At 47.5% G+C, this 14,672-nt stretch overlaps 1 protein-coding gene across 3 annotated transcripts in view; it reads left to right on the top strand.

Moving 5' to 3' along the window:
- Window positions 1–14,672, top strand: part of lrch1 (leucine-rich repeats and calponin homology (CH) domain containing 1) — a 33,291-nt gene that overhangs the window by 13,813 nt on the left and 4,806 nt on the right. The window contains exons 7-19 of one of the 3 annotated variants that reach the window (XM_084478583.1): window positions 484–571; window positions 842–944; window positions 1,287–1,396; window positions 1,811–1,881; window positions 2,051–2,137; window positions 2,381–2,458; window positions 2,653–2,689; window positions 5,126–5,201; window positions 7,013–7,132; window positions 9,862–9,971; window positions 10,599–10,736; window positions 11,510–11,587; window positions 14,139–14,501. In XM_084478583.1, the coding sequence (XP_084334709.1) occupies window positions 484–571; window positions 842–944; window positions 1,287–1,396; window positions 1,811–1,881; window positions 2,051–2,137; window positions 2,381–2,458; window positions 2,653–2,689; window positions 5,126–5,201; window positions 7,013–7,132; window positions 9,862–9,971; window positions 10,599–10,736; window positions 11,510–11,587; window positions 14,139–14,462 (1,420 nt within the window). In that variant the 3' untranslated portion in view covers window positions 14,463–14,501. Of the gene's footprint in view, window positions 1–483; window positions 572–841; window positions 945–1,286; window positions 1,397–1,810; window positions 1,882–2,050; window positions 2,138–2,380; window positions 2,459–2,652; window positions 2,690–5,125; window positions 5,202–7,012; window positions 7,133–9,861; window positions 9,972–10,598; window positions 10,737–11,509; window positions 11,588–14,138; window positions 14,502–14,672 lie in introns of those variants that run through there. The other 2 variants (XM_084478582.1, XM_084478581.1) reach the window with 2 other exon arrangements.

Genomic DNA, 14,672 nt, shown 5'->3' with positions numbered 1-14,672 from the left:
CAGCTACAACCTACCATAGGCTGATGTTAGGGAGCTAGTTATCAAAATGCTGTAAGTAAACGTTAACAATTAATACGATATGGGCTAGATGAAGGCCATCCGGCAGACTTCCGTGACTTCTGCTTAAGGAAGGGGCATGACTACCCTGTTCTATAGTGCTGCTGTAACTAATAAAAACCACAGGCCATTGACAACAGCGTGGACATTTGAGTTGGATGTGAGCTGATTTTCTGCTCAGTTGGTTCTGATGTGGTTGTTAGTTGGTTCTGAGCTGGTTGTCAGCTGGTTCTGACGTTGTCAACTGGTTCTGATGTGGTAGTCAGCTGGTTTTGAGGTGGATGTTAAGTTTTTCTGACGGGGTTGTCAGCTTGTGTTCAGCTGATTGTGAACTGGTTGTCAGCCGGTTGTGAACTGGTTGCCAGCTGGTTTTGATGTGGTTGTGAGCTGGTTCTGAGCTGGTTGTGCTCTGGTTGTATTCTGCAGCTCAGAGGACGTTGACCATCACCGTAAACAGGACGCAGACTCCGGCGTCGGCAGTGATAACGGAGACAAGAGACTGTCAGCCACAGAGGTGTGTGTGTGTGTGTGTGTTTATATGCTATGCTGTTGTTACACTATGCCATGCTATGCTATGCTATGTTATGCTGGGACAAATGGAACGATTTTGTCATGACATCAAGGGGAATGGAACCAAGAACCTCGGGTTACTGCCCTCGCTCAGAGCTGTCCCTGAACAGGGACAGCTGCAATAGCTGATGCAATAATTATTATGCTATACTATGTTATCTTATGCTGTCATGCTCTGCTCGCTATGCTCATACTCTCTAGTGTGTTTCTGCAGCCATCAGATGAAGAAAGTTTGAGTCTGACGGGAGCCATGACAAACATCACAGAGGAAGGAATCAGCCAACAAGACTCTAGTGAACACCTTGACACACTCACAGGTATACACAGCAACACACACACACGCTCTCACACACACACACACACACACACACGTGCGCGCATGCACACACGCGCATGCACACACACACAAACACGCACACACATTCACGCATGCACACACACACAAACACGCACACACACACATGCACACACATGCACACACATGCACACACTGTGCTGTCCCCCTGACACACACCCTAAATAGACCACCTCAATCTGCTCCAATCAGAGCCAAGCCGGGCAGGGAGGGGAGGGGGGAGGAGTTTCTATCTGAGGGTTTCCGTGGTGACGGGTCAGGACAGCAGTGTTCTTGAGGTCTATCGGATGTCTGTGTGTTTCAGCGGACTGTGACGCCGTCCAGCTCATAGAGGAGAGCCCTACGGAAGCCCTGAGGGAACAGTTTGGATACAGAGATGCTGGGCTAACCGCCCGCTTCCTCAACTACATCAAGGCAAGAACCCCCATCCGACTCTGACCACACCCTCTGCTCCAACCTCCGCTCTATCTCTTTGCCTCCATCACTCTACTCTCTAACCATGCCCTCTGCCCCAACCTCCCCTCTAGCGCTCTGCCTCCATCACTCTAACTCCACTCTCTAACCCCACCCAGCTTCTTCGTCATCTCTACCTCCATCCCTCTAACCCCACTCTCTTTGACATCTCTCACTCTATCACTCTAACCCCCACTGTCTTCTACATCTCGACCTCCATCCCCCTAACCCAACCCTCTAACTATGTTTTGGATAAAAGTTGCTGGTTATTTACTAAATTGTAAATAGAGTGATTTTAAACACCATTATTGTGTTGTGTATTTGTGTGTGTGTGTGTGTGTGTGTGTGTGTGTGTGTGTGTGGGTGGGTGTGTAGGGCCGAACAGTGACAGACTTTGATGAGCCGCTCAGGATAGAAGAAGACACGAATTGGCAGACTGCACAAACGTAGGAACATCTCTCTCTCTCTCTCTCTCTCTCTCTCTCTCTCTCTCTCTCTCTCTCTCTCTCTCTCTCTCTCTCTATGTCAATCTTGAAGTATATTTTTGTTTGCCTAAAATTCTGTTATTGTTTGCTAAAAGCCGTCTTCCTGTCTCTGCGGTGGTGGGGGTCACAGGTCAAAAGACGTGGGGGGGTCAGAGCTCCATATTGACATGATCAACCAGCTGAAGGAAGCCGTGGAGCTCCTACAAGACCCCAACCGGTAGGTAACACTCTGCACCCAGCCTGCTAGTGAGCATGTGAGCACCCAAACTACTGTGAGCTAGTTACAATGTTAGCACACAAACCCAGTCTGCTAGGTAGTGGGTTAGAACCCAGAGCCCATTCTGCTCGTAAGCACGTTTGTACCCAGAACCGGTGTGCTAGTCAGCATGTTGTCTTGGCGGTGGTAGTGATGTGTTTATGTTGTGTTATATTAACATGTCCACATGTTATCTTTTGTCAGAGGGTCTCTGGAGCAGGACGGAGTGTCTGGTGTTCAGCTCTACCCTGTAGAGATGGTGAACGTGGACGACTCCCTCAAGTGAGCAGTGTGTGTGTGTGTGTGTGTGTGTGTGTGTGTGTGTGTGTGTGTGGTGTGTGTGTGTGTGTGTGTGTGTGTGTGTGTGTGTGCGTTTGTGTGTGTCATTTTTGCATGTGTGTGTGGTGTTTCTTTGTGTCTGCGTGTGTGATGTTTTTGTGTGTACGCTTGTCGCTGACTCTCTTCTATCTCTGCAGTGGACAAGAGAGTGATGACGGCTCTACTACACCCAAGGTACAGTCATCTAAATTATAACCATATCATACATAAATCTTTTTTTATTATACTGTACAGTAATCCATAGTCAATTATGGTAATGCAGTTTGAAACCAGATTTAGTGTAAACAATGCAGATGTTTGAGGAAAGAGGTTGAGCAGAGTCATTGATGACCTATGATCTTTTGGGAGAAGGAAACTGGTGATCCAAACTTTGACGTAAGATCTTACATGATGCTGTGATGTCCTGTAGTGTGGGGGGAACCCGAGTATGCAGGCAATTGATTGCACATGGGAAAGCCGATTGGGAGCCACACTGACAATGACACTCGCAATGACAGCAAAAGCAAAATTTAGATGGTCTTAAGAAATGGCGGAACAGCTTTTAGAGTTGTGGCAACGACACTCAAAATTTTCATTGGAAATGTTCTGAAAAAAAAACAATTGCAAAGGCTAACATATCTCATTCTTCCTGACCGTCGTACACCAAGCCAAGTCCAGATCTGGATCGCGAAATATTGGTGAGATTTCCGTTTTGGAAATAGGGACTGGATTGTTGGAATTGGTTACGCTGTGGCACGCTGTATTGGCAAAATGATTTCCTTCCACACACTAAACGACCCCAACAGCTCATTGTATCGTAAACTCATTAGCTGTGTGGTCTCTCACGTTTTCTAAATTTGAAAAATCATGAAGTGTGTACCCAGCATAAGGTGCAGATGCAGGTAAGGTGCAGGTACGGTGCAGCTAAGAATCGACTAAGGTGTAGATAAGCTTGAGGTAAGGCGCGGTGCAGGTAAGGTGGAGGTTAGGCACAGTTGAGGTGGAGGTGAGGTGTAGGTAAGGCTGGTGGTTTTGAAGGTGTGTTGAGCTGGGTTCTCCACCAGCTCCCAGCGGCGGAGGCCTGTGAATTCCAGCAGAAGAGACAGATGATTCTAGAGAAGGCCCACTTTGAAGCCCAGCTCGCCTGCCGAGAATATGAGTGGCACATGTCAATCAAGGTAACCATAGCAGCCGTTTAAGCCCCCACCCCACCCCTCGAAGAGGTGTTCGCTGATTGGTTGTCTGTCGTGTCACTCAGTTTCAAGTGTGGTGTGCGTTGCCTACATGTCTGTTCAGTGTCAGCTGACACATCACATGAAAGCCCTGAGCCCTGTCATGCATCCACTTCCAGTCAAGAGAAACATGGTGCGTTCAAGTCAAACTGGTCAAATCCAGCCCTTAAAAGCATGTTTGTTACATAGTAACGGCTAAAGTGAATAATTTTTAATGTTGCCAGCAATTAAGGATTTTATTTAGAATAGTGCTAAGGTTAGGGTATGGGTTAGTTAAGGGTTAGTGTAAGTTAGAGGGTTATTTGAAATTATATTATGAATAGTATCAGGTTTGACTTTAGATTTAGAATTAATGTTAGCAGTAGTGTAAGCGCAAAGGTTAGTGATGGTAGCAATATGGTTAAGTGTTTCACTTTTTAGTTTAGTTGATGGCTGGAAGATACTGAGGAAAAGACATGTTTTTCACAGCAGTCATTAGCCGTTTCTCAATTTGCGTTCTCGTGTGTACTTGTGTTCTCGTGAAACGTCATCAGTGGTAGCCCAAGTACTGTTCCAATTCCAAGTACGCGAGTACGCGAGTACTGTCGTAAAACCCGGAAGTGTTCTCGATGCGTTCTCGATGAGGCCGTTCTACCGAGGATGCATCGGAGGTGACTCATGTGGACTTGGGACCGTTAAATATCCCAGGATGCATTTCGCATTCCTATGTTTTAAAATATTAGTATGTAAGCTATAATAATAGGCTATATATAGGAACATTTTACATATATAACAAAAATGTAGGCCTATTCATTCAAAATATTGACATACTATTTCAAAATTAAAGAGGCTGGGGTTTTGTTTTCTATAATTAGTTTATATTGTTCAGTAGTTTGAGGCCGTAAAGCAGTTAACAGAGCTGAGGTGGTGACGTCATCGAGTCCGCTGCTGTTCCAATTGCAGGTGCGTACTCGCGTTCTCGGAAGTCTGTACTTCGAAGTCCGGACTTGCCAAGTACGTACTTCCAAGTCTGCGAGTACGTAGTCCGCGTACTTGGTATTGAGAAATGGCTATTGTTTCGTTAGACAGGAAGTGACCTGTTCAGAGGCAGGGAGTGTTTCCTGTCTGTCATGGCCACAGGCTGAAACGGCCACGCTTGAGATGGTTGGGCTACCTTCGCTTAAGAGGGTTAGCCTCTCCACTTCATTTAAACCCCTTGGCTAGCTGCTTAGCCGTGTTAGCTGCTACGTGTCCCCTGTGTTGTAGCTTCATGTCTTAAAGCAATGCATCTGGTCCTCTCACAGATTGTCATTTGAAGAGTTTACACCTGCGCCCAAGAGTCTCAGCTTAGACAGCCAGAGTTGAATCCTGACTATACTTCACAACATATGATGTATAACTAATGGTGTGTTTCCTGCAGGAGGGAGAGATGGGGTCTCCATCCTGTGAGAGAATGGCGTTCTCCACCGCCCCCTTTGGTCTGAAACCTCGGTCAGGTGAGTCTGGGTGGTGGTGTTGGTGGTGGTGGTCTGGGTGGGCTGTTGGTGGTGGTGGCCCGGCTAGGGTGCTGGCGAGGTTGTATTGGTCGTTGTTTTTGTGTTGGTCTTGGTAGTGGTGGTAGTGATGATGGGTGTTGGGCTGTCGGCCGTTAGTTGGTGGCTTGAGGGTGCTAGTGTGGGTTTGGCCGCGGGGGTGGTGTTGGGGGTGGAGTTGGGTGCGGGGGTGGTGGTAGGGGTGGAGTTGGGTGCGGGGGTGGTGGTAGGGGTGGAGTTGGTGTTCGTGGAAGTGGGTGTAAGGGGGTTGGGGGTGGTCATTGGCATCTAGGTTTATTTTACCTTTTTGATTCCCAGTGTTGAAGATGGGAGCCAAGGTTTAAGCAGGCCCCTTTATTTTAAGGTGAAATAGTTGAAATAGGTGAAATAGTGAAATATGAGTAGCCAGGGCAACACAGGGGAACTCCATCAACCCTCTAAAGGACAAGGGAAAAAGCCCTTAATCAGGGAAGAACCTTTGAGAAGGAACAAGGAAAAATATAGAAAATAGGTATCCCTCCTCCCAGGGACTGTTAGGAGTGCAATGCACGCTGTAGTGGGCAAACATAATGGGAGCATAACCATCTACCATGGTAGATATCCAGATATCTACCGTGGTATATACATACACATCAACTTACATCTTCATATGCATTGAAACAATGCATAACCGACGGGCAGGGGATATTAGTGAGCTAGGGGGGCTGTGGGTTGTGCGTGCTTGAAGCTATGCAGTGAGCATCAGTCAGATGAATGAGTGTGTAGGCTTTAAAACCAATGCTTATTATTGCAAAGCTTGGATTGGCTAGTGTCAGAGTCAGCTGAGCTATTGCTGGCTGAGGATTGGTTAGCGTGGGGCTGGGCGTTACCAATGGCAGGGTCCCCCAAAAATTGTGAAGAGATTTGATTTGAGATTTGATTCACCGAGCGATCGACGCCGTTTTTCCCTAGTTAACCAAGTTATGTTAAGTAACGAATAAGCAGATTCCAGCATATGTTGCTTGCTCCTATGTCAATGGATCATAAGAAAACAACATTAAATGCTCATTCCTCAACCAATATCGGTTTTCCACTAAATAAGAGAAACGTGCGAAGGATGTCCAGATCACTTTTTTTTATTTTGGTTGTTTTTTTGAAACAGAACATCCTGTCCTCTCCTCATACTGGTATTCTCCTCCCTTTGATACGTTAGAAAGAGCTACGTTTATGTATAAGGTTAGAGATGGTGAGGTTTAGGTATTAAGTTCTAGAATATTTTCAGGGAATGGTTTGGGATCTGAGTGGATGGTTTCATCCACTGTGGAACGTTGCTTCGGTCCGTCTGGCATTAGCTTGCTGCCGTCCTGCCTATGTTTGCTAAACGTTAGCAGTGTGTGACCTGCAGCTCAGCGCTAGCCCAGCTAACATCATGCTAAAAGCTTGTCATGTGACTCCTGTGAGTGTATAAATGCCACTAATCATTGTTGTGTTTACGTTCTCCTTCTTTGGTCGTCCCCTCCTCTCACTCCTTCCTTCCTGTCTGGCACTCGTATTCCCCTCCTCTGTCTCTTCTCTCACTCTCTTGTTGGAACGATGAATGTCACATAAACATGTCTTGTCGCTCAAATTCCTGTCCAATCACTGCCTGCGTTGTTGTCTCCAACTGTCTACGTGGTTCCCACCCACCTCCGGAACGTTCTCTTGGTTTTTCTGGGTCTTCCGGTGTCCGATTTTCCTGCCCCCCCCCAACGCCACGCCCCCTTCACACGTCTCTCCCCGCACTTCCTGGTTTTTAGCTCCGCCCTCGCTGCCCTGCTCGCCCCCTCCCTCCTGTTTCAACCCCCTACTCTCACAGGCCCCGCCCTCCCGTAGGGACACGCCTCGTAGCCATGACGACGGAGGCATGACCAACCGCGGTAGGTCCTACCTCTCCACTAGCTGGCCAATCAGCCACCTGGAATTGAAAACTATAATAAACAGAGGGCTGCTAACACAATGGAGTTTAATGTCCCTCTCTCTCTCTCTCTCTCTCTCTCTCTCTCTCTCTCTCTCACCCTCTCTCTCTCTCTCTCTCTCTCTCTCTCTCTCTCTCTCACCCTCTCTCTCTCTCTCTCTCTCTCTCTCTCTCTCTCTCTCTCTCTCTCTCTCTCTCTTTTTCTGGGCCACTGTGTTTAAACTCTTCCGGCCTCCCACTAAAGGTTCTATTTTAGACTACTGTGAGTGTGTGTGTGTGTGTGTATTTTAAGCTGTTGTATTGGAAGCATTAGAAAATGGTCCCTTTGGGAGTATTCTACTTCTATAGGTGAGAGAGAGAGAGTTTTAAAATGGAGCAGAGAGAGTAAAGATGTGTAGTGGTGTAGTCCACATTTATTCCACAGTGGACACTAGCTGCTAACCTGCTAACCTCATTAACAACCAATCAGATCCCACTCCCTACAGACAGGGCTGGGAACCAAGAGTGTGTGTGTGTGTGTGTGTGTGTGTGTGTGTGTGTGTGTGTGTGTGTGTGTGTGTGTGTGTGTGTGTGTGTGTGTGTGTGTGTCGGCGTGTGTGGTTGTGTGTATCTTTTGATGTTTTGAAGTCAATGTTTAGTAAAGAGAGCTTCAAACAATGTGTTTGCGTAGCCACAGAAACCATCACCAGCCACGCCCTCAAACATTTATAAACTACTGTTCTGTCTCACCCTTAACAGACAGTCAGACAGACAGACAGACAGTCTCTCTTCAAGCCTTATCTCTAAGCACACCTTTAAGACGACACTCCAATTACATGCTTCACAGCCCTGCACATAACCCTGTGTGTGTGTGTGTGTGTGTGTGTGTGTGTGTGTGTGTGTGTGTGTGTGTGTGTGTGTGTGTGTGTGTGTGTGTGTGTGTGTGTGTGTGTGTGTGTGTGTGTGTGTGTGTGTGTGTGTGTGTGTGTGCGTGCGTGCGTGCGTGGATGCATGTGTGTTGATTGTCTCCCTCTCTCTAAGTGTGTTTAGACAGATTAATGGATGCCATCGTGTCCGTGAATACATGAATTACTTAGGGTCAACTGTTCACACATTTACACACTCACCGCACACACACACCCTCAGGCTCCTCCTGCTGTAGTGAGTGTGTCTCCTTCTGGTGGTGGAGCAGCAGACGGCAGCCTGGTAGCCAGTAGCCTTTATAGAGGAGTACTGCTGCTGCTAAAACATCAAAAAATTATAAGCCCAATACTTGTGTGTGTGTGTGTGTGTGTGTGTGTATGTGTGTGTGTGTGTGTGTGTTTATGGCTTACTCTGCGATAATGGGGCGCGTATTCTACTGGTTGACACTGGGAGCTGCCCAGTACAACCACAGTCTTCTACTGGTTGACACTGGGAGCTGCCCAGTACAACCACAGTATTCTACTGCTGTGTACTGGGAGCTGCCCAGTACACCAACAAGGTATTCTGGTTAGCACTGGTAGCACAATGCCAGCAGTGTAGGGGCTAGTGGTGTGGAGATAATTCCGAGGAGCTAACGTGTGAGCGCTTTATACGATGGAGGGAAGTGACCGCAGAGCACTTGGCTTCTCTTGGTGCGGGGCTACAACAGACGCATGTCCTGAAGCAGAACAGAGTGCGCCATGCTTGAGTGGATATGAACACAGTTATATAAGGGAGCGTCTAAATATAGACGTATAGAATTGTTATGTAAAGACAGCTAGTTAGCGTCTACTAGGTCACAGCCTCTCCCCTCTCTGGTTTCCACTCCATCTGCTTCCCCGGAACATTTGGAGATTGTTGCTCAACTACATCCTGGCTCCACACTCAAAGTGAAAAAGTGAAGCAAACACAACAAACAATGGTGTTGTACTCTCCAACTCCACATCAGACGATGGGAGCACCGAAGCAGAACCATGAATACAAGATAAAACCGTCAAGAGCCCGCGAGTTCCCAGGACGGCTATTCTGCTTCACGCTTCAGACACAGCCCTGGCTCCAACGCTCTTTTGTTTTTGTGTTGCTGTGTTGCTGTGTTGCTGTGTAGTCTTCCTGCTGAACCACAAGATACTCTGGAGTTTTAAGTGTTGATCTGATGCACTGTTGTTGTTGTTGATGTGTTGTGTGGTGTTTGTCTTAAGCTGTGTTGTTATTGTGTAGGTTTTAGCTACAGATGAACTCATTGATCCCGGAGGAAATGATCTAAAGCTGTGTTGTGTAGTGGACCCGCTCTATCTAAAGCTGTGTTGTGTAGTAGATCTTCTCTATCTAAAGCTGTGTTGTGTAGTGGACCTCCTCTATCTAAAGATGTTTTGTGTAGTGGACCCGCTCTATCTAAAGCTGTGTTGTGTAGTAGATCTGCTCTATCTAAAGCTGTGTTGTGTAGTAGATCTGCTCTATCTAAAGCTGTGTTGTGTAGTGGACCCACTCTATCTAAAGCTGTGTTGTGTAGTGGACCTGCTCTATCTAAAGCTGTGTTGTGTAGTAGATCTGCTCTATCTAAAGCTGTGTTGTGTAGTGGACCCGCTCTATCTAAAGCTGTGTTGTGTAGTAGATCTGCTCTATCTAAAGCTGTGTTGTGTAGTGGACCTCCTCCTATCTAAAGCTGTCATGTTTTTGCGTTGACGTTGTGTAGGGTTTTCATTCTGATCTCTCTGACGTCGTCTCTTTCCGTACCGCTGTGTTGTGTAGTGTTCCTGCGGAGCCACAAGAGTCTGGAGGCCGTGGACCCCCAGTTCACCATGAGACGGAAGATGGAGCAACTGAGGGAGGAGCTGGAGCTGTTGGAGACCCTCAGAGACGTAAGGACACGCCCACGAGTCTGGTGACTCCGTAGAGCTGTGGACCCTCTTGCCGCTGAGGGGGCCAACAGTGTTGCCGTGCTTGAAACCAGGAAATTTAATTCAACCCGAATCCTCCAGCACCACCGAATGTTGCTCGTCCAATGAAATTGCAGAAGGCTTATTTCCATGAAGTTAACAGAAGTGTAACTGTGGTCCCACCACTTTTTATGTGTGGAACACTTCCAATACAAAGTCAGTGGGCATGTCAGTAAACACTACCATGTCTGGTAGTCCATTGCTTATTGGAACCAGCCGTATAAACGATTCATGTTTCTGAATGGCCGCGTCGATGGCCAAAACTTCATATTCAAACCTTAATGCATTTTTTTATTCAATAAAACCATGAAAAGGGACCTCAGAATACATCATATGGAGAATATGGAGGAAAAAAGTGAATGAGATCCTAACCAAATTAATCAAATCAGTATTTCCCATTTACTTAGAATGGTGGCCGGTCTTTTTACATCCAACCACCGCAGGGCACCTTTTGAGCGTTAGATGAACTACACATTAGTCACTTCCACCAGGGTTTCACGTTTCGCAGTTGCGGGTTCATGTGAATATTGACCGGGTGTTTCCCCTCAGGGCATTGAGGGCAGGCTGAAGGTGGCACTTCCCGAAGATCTTGGCTCCTCCCTCATGGATGGCGTGGTGCTCTGCCACCTAGCCAATCACATCCGCCCGCGCTCCGTGGCCAGCATCCATGTCCCATCCCCTGCTGTGGTATGTATAGGTGGTTACAACCTTTAGAACCCATGAGAACCCTCCTACTGGTGTAAAGATACCCTTTAGAACCCTGGAGAACCCTCCTACTGGTGTTAAGATACCCTTTAGAACCCATGAGAACCCTCCTACTGGTGTAAAGATACCCTTTAGAACCCTGGGGAAACCCCCTACTGGTGTAAAGATACCCTTTAGAACCCTGGAGAACCCTCCTACTGGTGTTAAGATAACCTTTAGAACGTTAAAATGATGTATGGGGAGGCAAATTCAAAACAACATTTAAAACATCTCACTGAAGAATGGGGTCACAGGTCAAAAAAACGCCACTGAGGAAGCCACTGCACTAGAACCATCCTTCTGGTGTAAAACACACTTTAGACCAGTGTTACACGCCTACATATATAGAAGTACTCTTTAGAACCCACCTACTCATGTAGAGAAGAGAACTAGTAGAGGGCAAACAGTACCACTGTATAGTTCCCTATATATAGTTATTCTGCAGGCCGATTCAGCACTTTAATAACATGTCTCAAAGAACTAGAGCTATGGTGCAACCACTGTAGAAGGGGATCGATTGATCAGGGTCAGGGTTAAGGTTAGGGTTAGTAGACCAGAAGGTTTAAGTCTTTGCCAGTGATGACGGAGATGTGTGTGTGTGTGTGTTTCAGGATTCCAGTGATCCAAGCATTGATCTGTATTAAACATATGTGTGTGTGTGTGTGTGTGTGTGTGTGTGTGTGTGTGTGTGTGTGTGTGTGTGTCCCCTCTCTCAGCCTAAGCTCAGCATGGCTAAGTGTCGCCGGAACGTGGAGAACTTCCTGGATGCCTGCCGGAAGATAGGTGTGTCAGAGGTAAGGCCCAACCCCCTCGCGCAGTACCCCCCCCCCCCCCCCCCTCGATCAAGCACCCCCTCACACTGCACTGATGTACAACATATATTCAGCACAAACATTAGAGATCAGCCAATCACGTGGTAGAGCCCACTGGGTAAGTCTCCAGGCGGATCCATCCATCACACACCTGGGTGGACACTCCCACTTGGATGTGAAATGGATCGATTCTGAATTGTTGGTGAAATAGGGGCTTCCTAAAGACAAACTATACACATACTTCCACCCTTCACTTTTAATAACAAACCAGACACATTTTGGAAACAATCATTATTTCAGCTAATTCATTTAGCTGGTATATGGTGCCGTGGGTATCTTTCAAATTGTCGTTATGTTGTTAAAATGTTGTTATGATGTTGTTAAAATCAGCGTTGTAATGAATCATTCTGTTGAAGAATGACAAGCATGAGGTGTATTACAACTCTAGACCTGGGACCAAGACCGAGATCACAACAGACCAATGATAATAATTATAAATAAATAAATACATCTATTCTATTGGTTTTTGGACTTGACCCTGATGTCTGAATTCCGAAATGTTTACCTTTTAAGCATTCAAACTTCTGGAAATATTTCCAAAGACTCTGAAGTGAACATGTTGTGATCCCCTGAGGGCCCGAGGGCCGCCTATTGAGGCCCCTCTGGCTTCAACAGTCTGTGATCCATCCCAGAGCTAGAGTCCTGCTCCCAGCGCTGCCCTGTCCTGTTGCATCATCGCTGCTTCCTCCATCACACAGGAAGTGACCTTTGACCTGTCATGTCATTTGCTATTATCGGTTTGGAGAAATTAAGGAATCTGCTGGTTTTGTCTGTGTGTATGTGTGTCTGTGTATGTGTCTGTGTGTATGAATGTGTATGAGATGCTTTTAAAGAGATTTTAACCTCTCAACACATCCTAAATAATATACTCTAGTAGGACTAGTACTATGTCGTTGTGGGGACAACATGGGGAATATGTCTTTCTCGAGACATCATAGGGACTGTAGTATATTCATGAGGACCAACTGAGGGAACTCTAGTATCAAAATGAGCGATGAATGTGTGGGAGCAACATTGGGACTGTGTCTTTTTGAGGACATCATGGGGCCCACGTTTTTTGAAAATTATCTGAAAGCTGTGTTGTATGTAAGTGAACTTTAGAATCCTTTTGGAATCCTCCCTTATTTCTAATAAATGCAACGCTACTGTTCAGCCGTGTGATACGCACATTAATGTTTGTCAAGTTGTTTTTCACACCGGAAAAACACAGTTTTCGTGGTTGCTAGTTGCTTCATTAATTCTGGATTTCTGCTATTGAAGAGTATTGCTACTTGGCTGACTGGCCTCCAGTCTCTGTGTGTGTGTGTTCTCTAACTGTGATACGTACAAGTCAAAGGTACCACTAGCTCAATGCTGTACACATCACTGCAAGAATGTTTCCACAAGCTATTGTGATCGTAGCTTCGGCAAGCTAGACAGCTCTTCCATTGCATTCTCGCTGAGCACCACCAGCTCCCATTGCTTCTTGGCTTCTCATGCGCTCTCATCTGCTTTCTGAGGGAAGAGAGACCCACTGTTAGAGCAAGGCGCTCACATTTCCACGGGTAGGGGTTCTATTCCCAGGGCAGAGCAAGGCACTAACGCCGCCAGGGGACGGGGTTCTATTTCCTCAGCTCAGTAGGTACAGCAAGACACCAACACTGCACGGTAGGGAGTTATATTAGCTGTATAGCTCAGTAGGTAGAGAAAGGAATTAACACTGCAGGGTTAGGGGTACTATTCCCCAGCTAGCTCAGTAGGTACTAACACTGCAGGGTTAGGGGTACTATTCCCTTTGTAGCTCAGTAGGTACTAACACTGCAGGGTTAGGGGTACTATTCCCCGGCTAGCTCAGTAGGGAGAGCATTGCACTCACACTGCAGGGATGGGGGTTCTGAACTCTGTGTTGCTCAGTAGGTAGAGCAAGGCTCTAACGCTGCCAGGGTTAGGGCTTTGGTACCCTGTAGATAGAGCAAGACACTAACGCTGTCAGGCTTATGAGTTTCATTCAGGTAGATTTGTCTGTAGAGTGGAATCTCTCTCTCTCTCCTCCTCCTCTCTCAGCCCATCTTATCCCGCCATGTTTACCCCCGCCGGCCACGCCATGCTCCTCCCTGTTGGCACTCTCTGTGACGTTTGAACTCTATGCCCATTGGTTAACCACCTGCCTTCTTTCTTTCTCTTCATTTTGCGTCTGGATCGACATTTTGTCTCTTCCTCTCTCCACCTCTCCTTTCCTACTTCTCCCCTCGTCCTTCTCCACCTCTCCCCCATCCCTCCCTCTGTCCTCCCCCTTTCTCTTTTTTTCATCGCACACCTCCACCTCCACCATCCCTCCCTCCGCCACCTCGCCCTCTCGCCTTCTCCTCCTCCATCTCTCCCTCTCTCATCCTCCCTTTTTTCCTCCCTCCCTTCATCCTGTGTACTCTCTTGGTAACCCCTTCATCCTCACTGACCCCACCCCCTTCCCCTGATTGGTCCTCCTCCCGACCAGTCATCTCTCTGTTCACCGTACGACATCCTCCAGTGTCGCTTGCGTCCGCTCCGCTCCACGGTGCAGGCCCTGGTTGCCTTGGAAACGACCCTTCCCCCTCGACCCGGGGACCCTAAACAAGACAACATGGCCGCCGGGAAGCCGTCACGGGAGCCCTCTTCAAGCCCGGCCCCTCGGTCGAAAAACGCCCCCTCATTGGTCTGTGCCACTACCCAGACCCCGCCCCCGGCCTGGCAGATGTGGGACCTGATTGGCTCCAGCCTGATGCACGTCTTCTGCCTGGTCTTGCTGTTTGTGGCCTACAGCTGGAGCGAGCTCACCTAGCCAATAGGAAGAGACCCGTCACTCTCCAGAAAGCCCCGCCCACCGCCCACCTCCACCTTCCTGTCCTTCAGCCTGAGCCACCCCCCCCCCCCCGCCCCCCTCTTTTTACTGCTCCTTTGTTAGACTGCTCGTTGACTTGTTGCAATAAAAGCTCTCAAGGCGCTTTACTGGAGGCTCATGGGTGTGGAGTTACACACAAACGTCTTACCG

The sequence above is a fragment of the Micromesistius poutassou genome, assembly GCF_964030765.1.
Source record: "Micromesistius poutassou genome assembly, chromosome: 14".
Lineage (NCBI taxonomy): Eukaryota > Metazoa > Chordata > Actinopteri > Gadiformes > Gadidae > Micromesistius > Micromesistius poutassou.
The sequence above is the reverse complement of the archived record's forward strand: the minus strand, read 5'-3'. Positions and strand labels throughout refer to the sequence as shown.